Source organism: Rhinatrema bivittatum, chromosome 1 (assembly GCF_901001135.1).
Source record: "Rhinatrema bivittatum chromosome 1, aRhiBiv1.1, whole genome shotgun sequence".
In the NCBI taxonomy this organism is placed as follows: Eukaryota; Metazoa; Chordata; class Amphibia; order Gymnophiona; family Rhinatrematidae; genus Rhinatrema; species Rhinatrema bivittatum.
Genome location: NC_042615.1, coordinates 711,668,554 through 711,687,815, shown reverse-complemented (window position 1 = coordinate 711,687,815; position 19,262 = coordinate 711,668,554). Strand labels below are relative to the sequence as shown.

Genomic DNA, 19,262 nt, shown 5'->3' with positions numbered 1-19,262 from the left:
GAACTATCAAGTGAGAGAAAAGGTTGAGATGGCATTCAGTTCAACATCCAGGTAATAATAATATTGAAGCAACTTTAACCACATAGGGCATTTAAGTAATTAACTTTTATTCCATTAATACACCTGCTTGCATGTATGTATGGGGATACACCTATATGCAGAACACGTATTTACTTGGCTTTTTATTGCCCAGGTTACGAGCATTTGTGGTCATAGGTTTCCAGCTGCTCTTCCTAGTTACCTTTTTTCTTTTTTGAACTGATTGATTTTGTTAATGTCCTGTATTACTTGGAGGTGAGAGGCTAATTTCATTACCTGCCTCCTGCTATCCCTGCTCTCTAGTTTAATTGCCTGATAATGTATGATCTGAATTTCTCACTTATCTTCTTTTCTGCCACAGACAAATGTGGGCAATCCTTACCATATAGCCTTTTATTGCTCTATTCATGGCCCTAGCTTCCAATGTATCCAAAACCACTTTCTTTACACCAGTTTTTGAGCTGTGAATTAAAATTCTCTGTATGGCATAGCCTTTCCTTTCCTATACCATGAACAGGTAATACATCCGAAAAGACAATTGTCTTTGCCATGTGTCTAATCTTCTTCCCTAGTTTTTGGAAATGTTTCTATGTTTTATGCACAGTAAGTCTTATCCTTCTAAGTGGCACCGCTGAATATCTGGCTTCGTTCAGTGTTTGCCACTTATCCTTATACATTTCTTAGCCTGCTAAGTAGTTAGCCGGATAACTCAGGACTGGGAATGGGCTGATTGAATTTATCTGATTAAAATAACTGGATAATTTAGATTTGCTCAATAGCATGTCTAATTATTTGGCTAAGTAGTGGCAAATATGAGGATATTCAGCAGCATAACTATGTTGCTGAGTATCTTATGTAAGATAAGTCTAATCTGGCTTACTTACAAAAACGGATATATTTAAAAATTGACCTCCGTGTGTACTTAGTATCTAAGGCAAGTTTCAAAATGATACTATGCACAGCTTTTGTTCCAGTTTAGTCATTTTGAAAATTGTACTCTTAAGAGGTGGATTTTTAAATGAGTTAGACCTGTAAATTTAACTATCATTTTCAAAAGCCATTTAACCACACTAACTGTACTTAACGCGGGTAAATCCTATTGATGATTCAATTGCATACATTGTAGCAATTTTTAAAATCATACTTACATGGGTAAACTGCATTTATATGTGTAAAACCCTTTTTTAAATATGTAAATGCTTTTGAAAATCAGGCCCTATATGTTTAAAGTTTTTGTCTGTAGTGCTTTATTAGAAAGATGTTATGGTTGTTTTTTTCCAGCACTATGGCATACTTTGGTGGAAAAAATGTTTGTTGATCCAGTGGGTCTTAAAGATTTTACATCATCAATTGTTTCTGTTAAGTTTATTGTGTGAAGAGAGGATTTTCATCTAATCGGTATTATTTGATCTGTTCCTAGGTTAGTGACACTGGAAAACAGTCCAGCTATTACACCTGAGCTGCTCCGCATTTTTCAGAATATGTCTGCACTTCTTGGTAAGTGTTGAAATATTTATGTACTTGTGTCATATTATCCATAAATTAAAAGCGTGGATAATTTGTCATTAATGAAATGAGAATAAAAAGATTATAAGTGCCTTTTCCTCAGCATTTGGGCAGGTCAGTCCCCATGAGTGGGTTATGCACCTCTACCAGCAGACAGAGATGGAGCAAAAGCTGTTGTCATGGCCATATAGTCCCGCCCCAACATCAGCCTGCCAGTATTCTCTGTCTCCAGCAGATGGTGGACATGCATTTCCTTTCGGGGGATTGCCTGTAGGTAAAACAAACAAAAAAAAAATAGAAGAAAGAAGAAGAAAGAAGAAAGTTGAAAAAGAGATATCGGAAAGATGAGATGTCTGTATAGCACCACTTGCCTGCTGAGGAGATACTGTGCAGTCCTTCCCTCAGCAGAGTGCCTCAATCCGATAGCCTTGAGTGGCATCGATCTAAATTTCAATTAGTGGCTGCAGGCCGGGAGAGGCTTGGCGGTGAAGGCTTTAGCCTTCTTCCCTCGTAGCTGGGATCCATTACTGCTCTCAGTCAGGGAGGGCTGAGCTCAAGTAAATGTTTTTCTTACTTAAAAAAAAAACAAAAAGAACAGTGTAACGAAGAAAGTAAGCAGGAGAAAAGGTTTGTTACCTTGGCGATTGGCTGTCCCACTCAATTCTCTGGGGAGTTCTGTGAGTTGAGGAGGTAGTACAGCATGGCAGGTCCAGCAGCCATTTGACTAGGCCCTGCTTGCAGGCTTCTCCCTTTTTGGCACATGGTAGGCCGTGAGTTTTCGAGAGAGTGTACTTTGAGCGGGACTCTCACAGTCTCACCCGGTTTAGGGAAGATTTGGTACATCCCAGGAGTCTGGACTGATCTAGGTACATACAGAGAAAGGAAAATTGGTCCTTACCTGCTAATTTTCGTTGCTGTACTACCATAGATCAATCCAGAGACCCACCCAGGTTTGGAGAGTTCTCTTGATCTGTGCTGTTGATATATATTCTGAAGGTTTTTCAATTGAATTTCTTGCTCAGGTGTTGGCTGTACATTCTGTCTTATTTGGTTATAAGGCTCATTCAGATTCGGAATTGCTCCTCCTCCTCCTGCTCGTGGTGAGAGATGAGGTGTAGGTTAAGTTCAGTTTTAGTATAATTTCCCATCTTAACTTGGGTACAGGTAAATACTGACGGACTGCAGGTGGTGCACCAGGTTATGTTACAGTGTTAGTAAAACTTTCTCTGTCTCCATCTGCTGGAAGGGAGGCAAAACCCAGGAGTCTAGACTGATCTGTGGTCCTACAGGAACAAAAATTAGCAAGTAAGGACCAGTTTTCCTATAGTAAGTTGTTTAGATTTGGCAATAAGGCCAGTAAGTTACTAGCTAGATTAGTACATAGCTCTAAATCTCAACAGTATATTTTTGCTTTATGTGATAAATTGGGGGTCTGTGATATCTGGAATACCTTTGATGCCTGAGATATTGTTAGATTACTATTCTGATTTATACTCTGACAGATCCAGACTGACTGAGACATGTATTTATTTGTATAAAAAAAAAATTACAGATGCCACAAATTATTACAGCTCAGAAACAACTGTTGAATGCACCCATTACACAATTTGAAGTACAGAATGTCATTAGGGATTTGAAATTGGGTAAAGCTCCTCAGTTAGATGGATTTGGTTCCAAATTGTATAAGATCTTTCAAGATTCTCTTGTTTTTTCTCTTCTTTGGATGTTTAATCGTTTTGTCGAAGGATAGTTTATATCTGGTGATACCATTCTTTGATCACTGTATTTCCTATAACCCTGGCTCATATAGGGTCATAAACTACAGTGATCTGTAGAAAAGTAGATATTAAAATTTAGACTTTGATTATGGCAAAATGGTTAAAAAGTATTCTCCCTTGTTTGATTTCTTTAAATCAAACTGGTTTTGTGAATGGAAGTCATGGTTAAGCAATATTCATAAACTTAATTGATGTACTTTACACTCCTTCCTTGGAGAATTGGAAAGGCTTAATGGTTAACCTAAATGCTGAAAAAGCTTTTTACAAAGAACAATAGTGATATCTTTTTGGTATTGGAGCAGTACAGTATTGAAAGTGCTTTTCTTCAATTGATTCATTTGCTTCATACTTCACCACAAGCCCATTTGCGAGTCAGAGCAGTGGGCTATGAACCAGGAGACCAGGGTTCAAGTCCTGCTGTCGCTCCTTGTGACATTGGGCAAGTCACTTTACCCTCCATTGCCTCAGGTACAAACTTATTGTAAGCCCTCTGTGGATAGGGAAATACCTACAGTTCCTGAATGTAATCCACTTTGAAGTGCTGAAAAAAGTGCAAAAAGTGGAATATAAATCTAAAACTAAAATAAATAAATATTTCCATGATATCATTGAACAGTGTTTTGACGGTAGAACCTTTAGCATTAAAAATTAAATCCTCCACTGAAATTCAGGGATTTATGCTGAATACAGAATATGCATGTTTGCAGATGATCTATATTGTTGATTTTAGTTGAGCTAAGGGAGTCTATATCTGTGATAATAGAAATTATTCATCACTTTGGTCTGTTTGCTGGTTTGAGGATTAACTATACTAAATCTGAGGCTATAGTTTGTGTTAGTCTCCTGTTCAATCAGTCTTAGTGCTTTCTCTTTAGTTGGACGGTTCCCCAGTTCAAGTATTTCAGTATATTCTTTTAGATAAGAATTTGTTTTATAAACTTTCAAAAGGGAAACTTTGATAAAATGAGGAAAATAGTTAGAAAAAAACTGAAAGGTGCAGCTGCAAAAGTTAAAAGTGCTCAACAGGCATGGACATTGTTTAAAAATACAATCCTAGAGGCGCAGTCCAGATGTATTCCACGCATTAAGAAAGGTGGAAGGAAGGCAAAACGATTACCGTCCTGGTTAAAAGGTGAGGTGAAAGAGGCTATTTTAGCCAAAAAAGCATCCTTCAAAAATTGGAAGAAGGATGCATCTGAAGAAAATAGGATAAAGCATAAGCATTGTCAAGTTAAGTGTAAAACATTGATAAGACAGGCGAAAAGAGAATTTGAAATGAAGTTGGCCATAGAGGCAAAAACTCATAATAAAAACTTTTTTAAATATATCCAAAGCAGATATGCTTATGGAAAGGAAGCAGGGGGAGCAAGATGGCGGTATAGACGAGGCGGTGCACAGCTGCTCTCCTGCAGGTCTTGGAAATTGTTTTTTTTTTCCTTCAACAATGCCGTCTAAACGAAAGGGTAAGGTGAGAGTATATCCCTCTCTACTCTTACAGTCACCAATTCAGCAGGAAATCATCTGATACCTGTCCTCACCTGCACCAATTCCAGGAGCCAAGGAGACAGACGAACCGGGTTGTGTGGGAGGACTGCCCGAGTTCACTGAGGAGGCTTCCCTGAGTTCTAACTTCAGACCACCGCCGGCGCAAAGGACAGGAGAGGAGTGCCCTGGAAACACTGCTGAAGGGGTTACCCCTTCCGGGTCAGGGACGCCGACCCGAGCAAAGGGAGTTGGAGTAGAAGATCTGACCGAGGAAACAACAGACCAGAGCACAGAGGAGGAGGAGAGAGATCTGTCTCCGAGCGACAATGTGACCGGAGGAATGGAACAAGTTGCTAGCGGTGAGTCCGCGGTCATTCCTACCTGCCCTGCTGTGGTCATGCTAGAATCTATGTGGGACTTAATGGCTGAAATGGCCACTAATATTAAAAGGCTTGAGACTAAGATGGATTATAATAGTGGGAAAAACCAACAAGATATCCTGTTGGTTCAAAAATCTATTAAAAACACAGAAGAAAGAATTAAAGTTCTTGAAGAGAAAGAGGTGAAAAATCTGGAATTTCATGCAGCCGTAGCTAAAGATAGAGCCTTGTTAGCACGGCAAATAGAAACTTTCGAAAATAATTCTAAACGTTTGAACTTGCGAGTAATAAACTTCCCTAGAGTTGTGGGGGAAGTACCTTTGAGTACTTTTCAAATGTTTCTTAAAGAAGTCTTAGACTTCGAAGAAACTGATTTTCCAAACATAGTTTGTTATTTTTTGCCAAGAAGAGCATCTAATATGAATTCGCAGGATCTACCTTTTCAGGGAAATTTAACTGAGTTTTTAGAAAATTCCGATCAAGTAATTGACTGGGGCACATTATTAGTTTCCTTTATAAGTTACTTAGACCTGAATAAGGTCATGAAGAAATATTTCTCAAAGTACCCCATAATGTTTTATGATAAACCAGTTAAGATTTTCCCTGATCTTGCTTTATATACTCAGCTACAGAGAAAATAATTTCTAAGCCTCCGACAGGAGGTCATTTCTCTGGGATTTTCTTTCACGCTGAGGTTCCCTTGTAAATGTTTGGTAAAAAAGCAACAGGATATATTTGTGTTTTTCTTGCCTGAACACTTGAAAGGCTTTATTGAGCAAAGGAAAATTGTTACTTCGTCCCCAGTATCTAGCTAAAAAATATAAGTGCAGGTTGCTATGTTAAGCTTTGTATTGTTTAGATATTAATTTCGAGAATGTAACTCCCTTTAGATTTTCATAAACCCCCCATTAGGGATATATTAGTGTCTGTATAAATTGCATTTGATTATATAAAGTAAGATTAGAGCTGACTCAGTGACATGATGGAATGAAATTTATTCTTTTTGGATTATGGATGGAAAGCAGTCCTAACTACTTTGTTATAATTTTTTTTTTTGTATTGTTAATATTGGAAAATCAATAAAGAAATAATTATTAAAAAAATATATATCCAAAGCAAGAATCCTGTTATGGTTTTGAGGTGTTTGAGTGGATTCTTGGGTACTGTGGCGATGACCACGCCCACGGGAAGGAGCCCCATGAGGAACCACAGTACTAGGCTAGACTCGAGACATGCAAACACACAGGCCGATACAGTAAGTGCGTGTAAGAAAAAGTGCGGCAGTGCCGGGCGCCCGCTCGTTTCCCGCGCGCACAGTTCGGATCACATACCGCTCAATATAGTATTTAAATGGCATGCAAATGCAAGCCGCGTCCAAAGCACGTCCATGAAGCGCAATCCATTTTACTGTATAGAGCGCTATACAGCGCCTATACAGTATCCTGGGTGCGCTGGTACCTGTCATTTCAAATGACATTTGAAATGACAGGTACCAGGAAGTGGATGGTTCTCCTACGCTCGGGCATCAGGAATTGCCAGTCCTCTCTCCCCCCCTCCCGAAGCAAGGCGCAGGGCGAAAATCGACTCGACATGTTATTAAAGCAAATAGAAATTGTAACAAAAGTAAACTTACTGCATGCTTCCAGCAGCCCCAGTCCTCTCTCCCCTCCTCCCGAGGTGCCCACCGCGGCTCCCCTGCCTCCCAGGGGCAGCCGGCGGCGAAAGCGGCTTCCAGCATCCCCGCCGGCGAAGGTGCATGAACGCACGTCCAATTTGGGTGCTCAACTGCGAAGCCGCATACGCGCACGCCATGACCTCAGACGTCCATCCGGGTGCTCATGTCACAGCGTGCGCTCATGTGCCTTCGCTGCTTGAGCGCCCAAATTGGACGTGCGTTCATGCACCATCGCTTGCGGGGCTGCTAGAAGCCGCTTTCGTCGTCTGCTGCCCCGGGGAGACAGGGGAGATGCGGTGGGCGCTTCGGGAGGAGGGGAGAGAGGACTGGGGCTGCTGGAAGCATGCAGTAAGTTTACTTTTATTACAATTTCTATTTGCTTTAATAACATGTTGAGTCTATTTTCGCCCTGCGCCTTGCTTCAGGAGGGGGTGAGAGAGGACTGGCGATCCCCGATGCCCAAGCGTAGGAGAACCAGGCCCGAGAGTAGGAGAACTAGGCCACACCATGTTACTCGCTTGTTCCAACCCACCCACTTATTTGATCGGAACCTGCCTTTTGCTGTCACATCCCTCTAACGCCAAGGTCAGGGTAGGCGGTGAATTAGCAGGTTAAAGACGCAGCAAAGCAGTTGGTTAAAAAGGCGATAATGGGGCCGCACATTACTGTATGGGAGGGAATAGCTAATCCGATCGTTTACATATCATATACATGCCGCAGGCGGAAAGGGATACGCGTCGATTTAAAGAAGCGGTAAAGATTGGTAAAAACGGATAGTGAATCGCGGGTTAGACTTACGCGGCCAAATTGTGGGTAGAAGGCGGGTTAGAAACAGGGTAACGGCGGCCGCGCTTTACTGTATCGTCCTGACAGAGATTTGTCTTTTATTAAACAGCTGAGATATACCACCAGAGGTGGCAGTAGTGATGTGATCCAGAGGTAGCAGTCCAGGGGACCTCGCAGAGGAGACCCATCTCACAGAGATAGTATAGGGAGATCCAGATGCAGGTTCCCAGTGCAGCAGAGCTGTAGATGAGACAGACTGACAGTTAGATTACTCACTAAGTTGGTAGCTGTATAGGTGGAGATCTCAGCAGGCAGACGTAGTTATATACAGGCACCGAACCAGGGAGAGCAGGCCCTCGAGGAGCGAGTACCTGATCCCAGATAGGCACCTGAAAGAAAGCAAAGGGCCCCCGAGGAGCGGGTACCGAAGTTAGAGAAATACCTCGAAGGGCAAAGAGAGCTTCCAAGTGGCAGCAAGGAAGCGGCAGAGTAGCTCAGACCAGAGGCTTTCCATCCATTCACGATCCTTGCTAACTAGATCAGCTAGCAAACGAAGGGCAGGCTAAATACCCGGATGGCGTGACGTCACTCGAGGGGGGACGCCCCTGAGGTTCCCGCCATGACATGGATAAAGACGTGGGTGATGTGCCCTCAGGAGAAACATGGTGTGAGGCTTTGCCATTGCTGTTCTGGGAATGCCGGAGAGAGTGGCATGCAGACGTGGTGGTAGCCATCTTCCCGAGGCTAGCGGGGAGAGCAGAGAGAAAGGTGAGGCACAAAGGTCGAAGCCTTCTGAGAACGACGGATGCAACAGTACCCCCCTTCAAAGGGCCCCCTCCAGACCTCCTACCTGCTCTTAGTTTTTGAGGATGCGATCTGTGGTATTGCTGAAGCATCTCTTTATCCATGATATTAGGCAAAGGTTCCCAAGAGTTTTCTTCAGGTCCGTAACCCTCCCATGACAGGAGGTATTCCCAAACTCTGCCTCTCTTTCTCACATCAAGGATGGTATCAACCTTGTACTCGATGTCGTCTTCTGCATCAATAGGTGTAGGTTCAGGTGTCTTGGTGGAAAACTCGCTAAGGACTAGCGGTTTCAGTAGCGAGACATTGAACGCATTATGAATTTTCATTGCTGGTGGAAGTTTCAAACTGTACGTGAGAGTACCCAGTCGTCGGAGGATGGGAAAGGGTCCAACAAAGCGTGAAGCAAAACGAGTTGAAGGTAGCTTGAGTCTTAGATGTTTAGTAGACAGCCAGATTTTTTCACCAGGATGGAATTTAGGAGCCTTGCTGTGGCGAGCATCATAGCCTTTCTTTGCTCTTTGCCCTGTTTTTGGAGTATCTCTTTAGTCTTATTCTACAATAGTTGGATATCTTTGGCAGTAGATTGAGCTGCCGGAGACGACACTGAAAGTGGAAGTGGTAAGGGTGGTAAAGGTAGTCCGTAAACCACTTCAAATGGTGTAGATCCAGTTAAGAACATAAGAAAATGCCATACTGGGTCAGACCAAGGGTCCATCAAGCCCAGCATCCTGTTTCCAACAGTGGCCAATCCAGGCCATAAGAACCTGGCAAGTACCCAAAAACTAAGTCTATTCCATGTTACCATTGCTAATGGCAGTGGCTATTCTCTAAGTGAACTTAATAGCAGGTAATGGACTTCTCCTCTAAGAACTTATCCAATCCTTTTTTAAACACAGCTATACCAACTGCACTAACCACATCCTCTGGCACAAATTCCAGAGTTTAATTGTGCGTTGAGTAAAAAAGAACTTTCTCCGATTAGTTTTAAATGTGCCCCATGCTAACTTCATGGAGTGCCCCCTAGTCTTTCTATTATCCGAAAGAGTAAATAACCGATTCACATCTACCCGTTCTAGACCTCTCATAATTTTAAACATCTCTATCATATCCCCCCTCAGCCGTCTCTTCTCCAAGCTGAAAAGTCCTAACCTCTTTAGTCTTTCCTCATAGGGGAGCTGTTCCATTCCCCTTATCATTTTGGTAGCCCTTCTCTGTACCTTCTCGCAATTATATCTTTTTTGAGATGCGGCGACCAGAATTGTACACAGTATTCAAGGTGCGTTCTCACCATGGAGCGATACAGAGGCATTATGACATTTTCCGTTTTATTCACCATTCCCTTTCTAATAATTCCCAACATTGTTTGCTTTTTTGACTGCCGCAGCACACTGAACCCTTTCAATGTGTTATCCTCTATGACGCCTACATCTCTTTCTTGGGTTGTAGCACCTAATATGGAACCCAACATTGTGTAATTATAACATGGGTTATTTTTCTCTATATGCATTACCTTGCACTTATTCACATTAAATTTCATCTGCCATTTGGATGCCCAATTTTCCAGTCTCACAAGGTCTTCCTGCAATTTATCACAATTTTGTCATCTGCAAATTTGATTATCTCACTCGTATTTCTTTCCAGATCATTTATAAATATATTGAAAAGTAAGGGTCCCAATACAGATCCCTGAGGCACTCCACTGTCCACTCCCTTCCACTGAGAAAATTGTCCATTTAATCCTACTCTCTGTTTCCTGTCTTTTAACCAGTTTGCAATCCACGAAAGGACATCTCCACCTATCCCATGCCTTTTTCATTTTCGTAGAAGCCTCTCATGAGGAAGTTTGTCAAATGCCTACTGAAAATCCAAGTATACTACATCTACTGGTTCACCTTTATCCACATGTTTATTAACTCCTCCAAAAAAGTGAAGCAGATTTGTGAGGCAAGACTTGCCCTGGGTAAAGCCATGCTGACTTTGTTCCATTAAACCATGTCTTTCTATATGTTCTGTGATTTTGATGTTTAGAACACTTTCCACTATTTTTCCTGGCACTGACGTCAGGCTAACCAGTCTGTAGTTTCCCGGATTGCCCCTGGAGCCCTTTTTAAATATTGGGGTTACATGTGCTATCCTCCAGTCTTCAGGTACAATGGATGATTTTAATGATAGGTTACAAATTTTACTAGCAGGTCTGAAATTTCATTTTTTAGTTCCTTCAGAACACTGGGGTGTATACCATCCGGTCCAGGTAATTTACTACTCTTCAGTTTGTCAATCAGGCCTACCACATCTTCTAGGTTCACCGTGATTTGATTCAGTCCATCTGAATCATTACCCATGAAAACCTTCTCCATTACGGGTACCTCCCCAACATCCTCTTCAGTAAATCTTTCCGCGATGGCCTTATCTTCTCTAAGTGCCCCTTTAGCCCCTCGATCATCTAACGGTCCAACTGACTCCCTCATAGGCTTTCTGCTTCTGATATATTTTTAAAAGTTTTTACTGTGAGTTTTTGCGTCTACAGCCAACTTCTTTTCGAATTCTCTCTTAGCCTGTCTTATCGATGTCTTACATTTAACTTGCCAACGTTTATGCTTTATCCTATTTTCTTCTGTTGGTTCCTTCTTCCAATTTTTGAATGAAGATCTTTTGGCTAATATAGCTTCTTTCACCTCCCCTTTTAACCATGTCGGTAATCATTTTGCCTTCTTTCCACCTTTCTTAATATGTGGAATATATCTAGACTGTGTTTCTAGAATGGTATTTTTTAACAATGACCATGCCTCTTGGACATTTTTTACTTTTGTAGCTGCTCCTTTCAGTTTTTTTCTAACAATTTTTCTCATTTTATCAAAATTTCCCTTTTTAAAGTTTAGCACGAGAGCCTTGGATTTGCACACTGTTCCTCTTCCAGTCATTAAATCAAATTTGATCATATTATGATCACTATTGCCAAGCGGCCCCACCACTGTTACCTCTTTCACCAAGTCCTGTGCTCCACTGAGAATTAGATCTAAAATTGCTCCCTCTCTCGTCGGTTCCTGAACCAATTGCTCCATAAAGCTATCATTTATTCCATCCAGGAACGTTATCTCTCTAGCGTGTCCCGATGATACATTTACCCATTCAATATTGGAGTAATTGAAGTCTCCCATTATTACTGCACTACCAATTTGGTTAGCTTCCCTAATTTCTCTTAGCATTTCACTGTCCGCCTCACCATCTTGACCAGGTGGATGGTAGTATACCCCTATCACTATAGTCTTCCCCGACACACAAGGGATTTCTACCCATAAAGATTCAATTTTGTATTTAGTCTCATGCAGAATGTTTATCCTGTTGGACTCTATGCCATCCCGGACATAAAGCGCCACACCTTTCCCGGGTGCTCCTCTCTGTCATTGCGATATAATTTATACCCCAATATAGCACTGTCCCATTGATTATCCTCTTTCCACCATGTCTCTGAGATGCCAATTAAGTCTGTCATCATTTACTGCTATGAGGAATGAAATAAAGAATAGCCGAAAGTCCTTCAAAAATCCGTTATTCATTGCCCGAGTCTAGGCCTGAGTTTCGCCCATCAAAGGGCTGCTTCAGGGGCTATAAAAGATAATAAATACAAAATAATAAAATTGTTTAAACAATTTGATAATTGTAAAATATAAATAATTAAAATTAATTAAAAATATAATTAAAATTAAAAACAGACGCATAAATAGCCCCACTGGAACAATTAACTTACACAATTCTAGGAGAATAAAATGTTAATTGCAATACAATGAAAAACAGAATAATGGAGGAGGAATACAAATAAAATTACAGCAAGATGGAGACAAAACAGCCTTATAACTATTAATAAAAATTAACTATGACATTCTTGGCAACTCTTCATGTACTAATAAAAATTAGAAAATTAAAAATCAGTGCTTAGAGAACGTACCTGAATAAAATTCAAATTGGCATGTGCATAGGTGAGCTCGATCCGTTGGAGTACATCACAGGCTTAAATGTAAAAATAACTATTAGTATAAAAATTGTCCAAAAATACGCAGTATTAATTAGATGGGTGTAAACATAAATAAAATCATAATTACCTTACTTAAGTATCATCAATGTATTTGCAGGTTAACCCTGTCCATTGAACCACACAGATATTGTATATTCTTCCAACAATCGGGAAATTCTCGATTGTGGTTAGAGCAGCTTCAAAATTTGACTAAAAATGATATATAAAAAATAGGTTGGGAAACCAATGTGATTAGTGATTGAACAAATCCATACATTAAAAATGGTAATTATGTTCCAAAATTGAGTTTTCAAAAAAAGCTCAATAAAATATGGGCATACATCCACAAAACTTGATATTTTATGAAAACCATATTTGGAATCGTTAAAAATCAGCGAGACCCCTTATTTTCAAGCTTATGTGATTAACCCCAGATTCCGTAAAAATGCACAAATCATGTTAGTCCAAATCATTCTATTTAAGAAGAATCTGATCTCGCCACGATACCATTGTTACTTTGATGCCAAATTTGAGTCAATTTGCTATTTAACAAATCTACACAAATAAATATGAATCTGTCAGTGATTTTTCTTATTGACATCCATATACAAAATGACCAATAACAAATGAAAAATTTCTCCTCATATAACGTAAAAAATCGTGGCGAGATCAGATTCTTCTTAAATAGAATTTTATATATAATTTTTAGTTGTATTTTCATTCTGCTTTTTTGTATTTTCATTCTGCTTTTTAATTGACAGGGATAAGTTAGAATTTTTTAGATCAGGTGAGTTTTTAGTTACAGGGACTTGGACTATTTTTCTAATTATTGGAACCTCACTGTCGGGATGCCCTAATTCTAATGCATCATTAGTATCCTTTGAAGATACCTTGTTCCGAACCATGCGCTGCTGAGCGACTGTCTGCTTTCCCCTTAGAGCAGCTTTTAAACTAGAACAATCTCCTTTTTAAAGGTTAGCGCCAGCAGTCTGGTTCCGCCCTGGTTAAGGTGGAGCCCATCCCTTCGGAAGAGACTCCCCCTTCCCCGAAAGGTTACCCAGTTCCTAACAGAACTGAATCCCTCTTCCTTGCACCATCGTCTCATCCACGCATTGAGACTCCGGAGCTCTGCCTGCCTCTGTTGACCTGCGCGTGGAACAGGGAGCATTTCAGAGAATGCTACCCTGGAGGTTCTGGATTTAAGCTTTCTACCTAAGAGCCTAAATTTGGCTTCCAGAACCTCCCTCCCACATTTTCCTATGTCATTGGTGCCCACATGTACCTGGACAGCCGGCTCCTCCCCAGCACTGTCTAAAATCCTATCTAGGTGACGCGTGAGGTCCGCCACCTTCGCTCCAGGTAGGCATGTTAGCAGGCGATCCTCACGCCCACCAGCCACCCAGCTATGTACATTCCTAATAATCGAATCACCAACTATGTCGCTGGATGAGAGTTGATGGCGAATTCAGCCCAGGGCAACAGTTCAGCCCAGTCATTTTGACATGAACCAACATAGCTCAAAGGAACTACATGAATGTTCTATTCCTTCTCTGTTTGGCCATTCGACTGAGGATGGATGCAGAGGTAAAGTCAAGAGAGATGTCAAACTTCTTACACAAAGCTTTCCAGAACTTTGCTGTAAATTGAACTCCTCTGTCAGAGACGATGTACTTTGGCATGCCGTGTAGGCGAAAGATGTGGGTGATGAAATGTCTTGCAAGCTCCATGACTGAGGGCAAGCCAAGGGAGCACCACGAAGTGAGACATCTTCAAGAAACGATCCACTGTAACCCAGATGGTATTGTTACCTCCAGAAAGTGGTAAGTCTACCACAAAGTCTGTAGCAATGTGAGTCCAGGGCTCATCTGGAACTGGCAAGGGATAAAACAAGCCCCAAGGACGTCTGGGCGGAGGTTTCTGTCTGGCACAATTGGAACAAGAAGGCACATAGGCGAACGTGTCCTCCTTCATGGTGGCCACCAATCGTACTTCTGTAGTTTAGCCAGAGTTCTTTGTTGACCAGGATGTCCAGCCAGTTTCAAATTGTGAGCCCATGCTAACAGTTTCTTAGGTTACCGGGTACAATATTCTTGCCTGCAGGTACCGAATGGGTAACTCCCTTCATGTTGATGATATGCTGGGGTTCATCAGGTTCATCTTCAGAGAGAAATGAGTGAGATAGGGCATCTGCTTCTTATCTCCAGGGCGATATTTCAGCATAAAGTTAAATCTGTTGAAGAACAGGGACCATCTCACCTGCCTATGGTTTAGGCGCTGAGCATGACTGAGGTACTCCAGATTTTTGTGATCTGTGAAAAGGGTGATCTGATGTTGTGCACCTTCAAGCCAGGGGTGCCACTCTTCGAACGCCATCTTTATTGCCAGTAGTTCTTTATCCCCAATGCCGTAGTTCTTCTCCGCTGGTGAGAAGCGTCGGGAGAAAAAGGAACATGGATGCAATATTTTAGAGTCACTGGACTGGCTTAGCACGGCCCCAAGCCTACATCCAAGGCATCGACTTCCACAATGAAGAGTCGTGTCAGATCTGTTTGGTGGAGGCATGGCTAACTCGAGAAGGTGTCTTTCAATTTCTGAGATGCTGTCACAGCTTCTGTAGACTAATTGGCAATGTTGGCACCTTTCTTAGTCATCGCTGTTAGTGGAACAGTTAGTGAAGAGTAATTCTTGATGAATGTTCTGTAATAGTTGGTAAATCCCAGAAATCGTCTAAGAGCTTTTAGACCAGTGGGTTGTGTCCATTCTTGAATGTTCTCAAGATACTGTAGGTCTATCCGGAAGCCTTTGTTTGAAACAATGTACCCTAAGAAAGGCACAGATTCCTTGTGGAATTCACATTTAGACAACTTGGCGTACAAGCGGTTCTCGCGAAGTCTTAGCAGCACTCTTTTGACATCTTCCAGGTGGGTATTCAGGTCCTGGGAAAATATCAAGATGTCGTCTAAGTACACAACGACACATTTGTAGAGTAGGTCGCGCAGAATGTTGTTCATCATGTTTTGGAAGACAGCCGGGGCATTGCACAGGCCGAAGGGCATCACCGGGTATTCAAATTGCCCATCCCGGGTATTAAAAGCCATCTTCCATTCATCGCCATAGTGGATGCAAACTAGGTTATAGGCTCCTTTAAGATCAAGCTTGGAGAATATCTTGGCTCCCTGTAGTCTATCGAATAGCTCCGAGATGAGTGGTAAGGCATAGCAGTCTTTCACAGTGATCTCGTTTAGACCTCTGTAGTCAATGCATGGACGTAATGTTCAGTCTTTCTTCCTCATGAAAAAGAAGCCTGCGCCGGCAGGAGACTTGGAGGGTCTTGGAGGGTTTTATGAAGCCTTTCTGAAGATTCTCCTGTATGTACTCTGACATAGCTTTATTCTCTACTATGGAGAGAGAGTAGACCCTTCCTTTGGGTGGTTCAGTGTTAGGCTTCAAATTGATGGCACAGTCATAGGTTCTGTGTGGAAGTAGTATGTCTACGGCTTCTTTGGAAAATACATCTTGAAAAGATGCATATTGAGGCGGCAACCCAGGCATCAATGGGGTAGTTGGCATGCAGGGTATTGGAGAAACCTCCATCAGACATTTACCATGGCAATCTGGACCCCAACGTGAAAGCTCCAAAGTGGCCCAGTTGAATTGAGGCATATGCTTCTGCAGCCACGGTAGACCCAGTACTAAAGGGTGCATGGCCTTCTCTAGCACAAAGAAGGAAATAGTCTCTGTATGAAGAGCACCGGTACATAAGTTCACTGGTTCGGTGAACAAGGTTACTTTGCCCGGTAAGGTCTCCCCATGAATAGAAGATAGAAGTAGTGGCGACATCATGGTAGTGGTGGGGATCCACAAGTGTTCCACTAAATGCTTCAAAATGAAATTTCCTCCTGCCCCAGAGTCCACTAAGGCAAGGGTCTGGTATTCTGGAGGTCCGCAGATTAACGATACAGGAAGAGATCGTGGAGGAGAGGGTGCAGTTAGACCTAAGAAGAGTCCTCCAACAGGAGTTCGGTCTGTCAGTTCTCCGGACATATAGGTCATGTTTGTACAGCATGACCAGCTTGTTCACAATGGGGCGGATTTTCAGAGCCCTGCTCGCGTAAATCCGCCCAAAACCGGGCGGATTTACGCGAGCAGGGCCCTGCGCGCCGGGAAGCCTATTTTACATAGGCCTCCCGGCGCGCGCAGAGCCCCGGGACTCGCGTAAGTCCCGGGGTTTTCGGAGTGGGCGTGTCGGGAGGCGTGTCGGGGGCGGGGCCGGAGCGCGCGGCGTTGCGGGGGCGTGTCGGCAGCGTTTTGGGGGCGGGTACGGGGGCGTGGCTACGGCCCGGGGGCGTGGCCGCGCCCTCCGTACCCGCCCCCAGGTCGCGGCCCGGCGCGCAGGAGGCCCGCTGGCGCGCGGGGATTTACGCCTCCCTCCGGGAGGCGTAAATCCCCCGACAAAGGTAGGATGGGGGTTTAGACAGGGCCGGGCGGGTGGGTTAGGTAGGGGAAGGGAGGGGAAGGTGAGGGGAGGGCAAAGGAAAGTTCCCTTCTAGGCCGCTCCGATTTCGGAGCGGCCTAGGAGGGAACGGGGGTAGGCTGCGCGGCTCGGCGCGCGCAGGCTATACGAAATCGATAGCCTTGCGCGCGCCGATCCAGGATTTTAGCCGATACGCGCGACTACGCGCGTATCTACTAAAATCCAGCGTACTTTTGTTTGCGCCTGGAGCGCAAACAAAAGTAGGCTGTTCGCGCTCGTCTGAAAATCTACCCCAATACATGCATAGTCCCAATCTCTTTCGTGTTGTTCTCTCTTTTGAGGTTAAGTGACTGCGGCCTAATTCATTGGTTTTTCTTCGCCAGCAACTGGAACAGAGGGAGTAGGCCTGGGTGTGAACTTAACTCGAGTTTTTCCCTGAAATGGTCTTCTGGGAGTCTTGGTCTCTTGAGACTTGTCATGAAGTCGGTGATCAATCCTTGTTGCCAACTTCATTAGTTCTGCCGTCTCAGGCATCTCACGAGCCGCCAGCTCATCTTTCAACTGGGAGTTCAGTCCTTCAAAGAAGAGGGTCTTCAGGCATTTAGGGTCCCAATGTAATTCTGACGCCAACGTCTTGAATTCTATGGCGAAGTCTGGTAAAGGTTTATTACCTTGCTTCAGATGAACCAACGTAGATCCTGCAGTCGTGTACCGGGCATGGTCATTCAATACTGATCTGAACAGCTCAAAGAACCCGGCAATATCGGGTCATCACGCTCCCACAGCGGAGAGGCCCAAGCCAACGCTCTTCCATCTAGATAAGACAAGATATGGGTGGTCTTGGCATAGGCTGTAGGAAAATAATTAGGTTGCAGAGAAAAGTGCATGCAACATTGATTGATAAATCCTCTACATTTCCAAACTTCCCCTGAGAAGTGTGTTGGAGCAGATAGAGGTACAATTGTCTTGACCGTCACTTCTGGCGGTGTAACTTCTTTACCTGTGGTGGTCGGTGTATTCATCTGTGCGTGCAACTGGTTAAAGGCAGTAATCAAGTTATCCAGCGAGTTCTGTTCTTCGGAGATTTGCTGGGCCAGGCATGGAATGGCCTGCAATGCAATGAGCTGAGCCGAATCCAAGGACTTAGCAATCTGTTATGGTTTTGAGGTGTTTGAGTGGATTCTTGGGTACTGTGGAGATGACCATGCCCACGGGGAGGAGCTCTGTGAGGAACCTCAGTACTAGACTAGACTCAAGACATGCAGAGATTTGTCTTTTATTATACAGCTGAGATATATCACCAGAGGTGGCAGTAGTGAGGTGATCCAGAGGTAGCAGTCCAGGGGCCCTTGGCAGAGGAGACCCGACTCAGAGATAGGATAGGGAGATCCAGATGCAGGTTCCCAGTGCAGCAGAGCTGTAGATGAGACAGACTGACAATGTTAGATTACTCACTAACAGGCCGATACAGTACAATATGCTCCGGCGGAGCGCACTGTTAACCTGCGATTGGACGCGCATTTTCGACGTGCTAGCTTTACCCCTTATTCAGTAAGTGGTAATAGCGCATCGAAAATGCGCGGCCAACCCCCCTCGAAACTAATAGCACGCGCAACATGCAAATGCATGTTGATGGCCCTATTAGTTTTTCCTGCACGATTTAGTAAGTAAAATGTGTAGCCAAGCCGCACATTTTACTTTCAAAAATTAGCACCTATCCAAAGGTAGGCGTTAATTTCTGCCGGCACCGGGAAAATGTACAGAAAAGTTGTAAAAACTGCTTTTCTGTACACCCTTCAACTTAATATCATGGCGATATTAAGTCTGAGGTCCCAAAAGTAAAAAAATAATAAAAAAAAAAAAATTTAAATCAGCCCGCGGCTCGCGGGTTGAAAACTGGAAGCTCAATTTTGCCGGCGTCTGGTTTTCGAACCCGTGGCTGTCAGCGGGTTTGAGAATCGACACCGGTAAAATTGAGCATCGGCTGTCAAACTCGCTGACAGCCGCCACTCTTGTCAAAAAAGAGGCGCTAGGGACGTGCTAGTGTCTCTAGCACCTCTTTTTACCGCGGGCCCTCATTTGAATACTAAATCGCGCGCACAGGAGAGTGGCCTGTGTGCGCGCCGGGAGAGCGGGCGCTTTCCCGCGACTTTTACTGTATCGGCCCGTAAATTGGTAGCTGTATAGGTGGAGATCCCAGCAGGCAGAAGTAGTTGTATTCAGGCACCGAGCCAGGGAGAGCAGGCCCTCGAGGAGTGAGTACCTGATCCCAGATAGGCACCTGAAAGAAAGCAAAGGGCCCCCGAGGAGCTGGTACCCA

The 19,262-nt window shown here is 43.4% G+C and overlaps 1 protein-coding gene across 1 annotated transcript in view; it reads left to right on the top strand.

Annotated features, from left to right (window-relative positions):
* The window catches only part of IPO11 (importin 11), a 1,257,051-nt gene that overhangs the window by 630,066 nt on the left and 607,723 nt on the right, over window positions 1-19,262 (top strand). Inside the window, exon 22 of the mRNA XM_029576426.1 lies at window positions 1,460-1,536. Within this exon, the coding sequence (XP_029432286.1) occupies window positions 1,460-1,536 (77 nt within the window). The remainder of the gene's footprint in view (window positions 1-1,459; window positions 1,537-19,262) is intronic.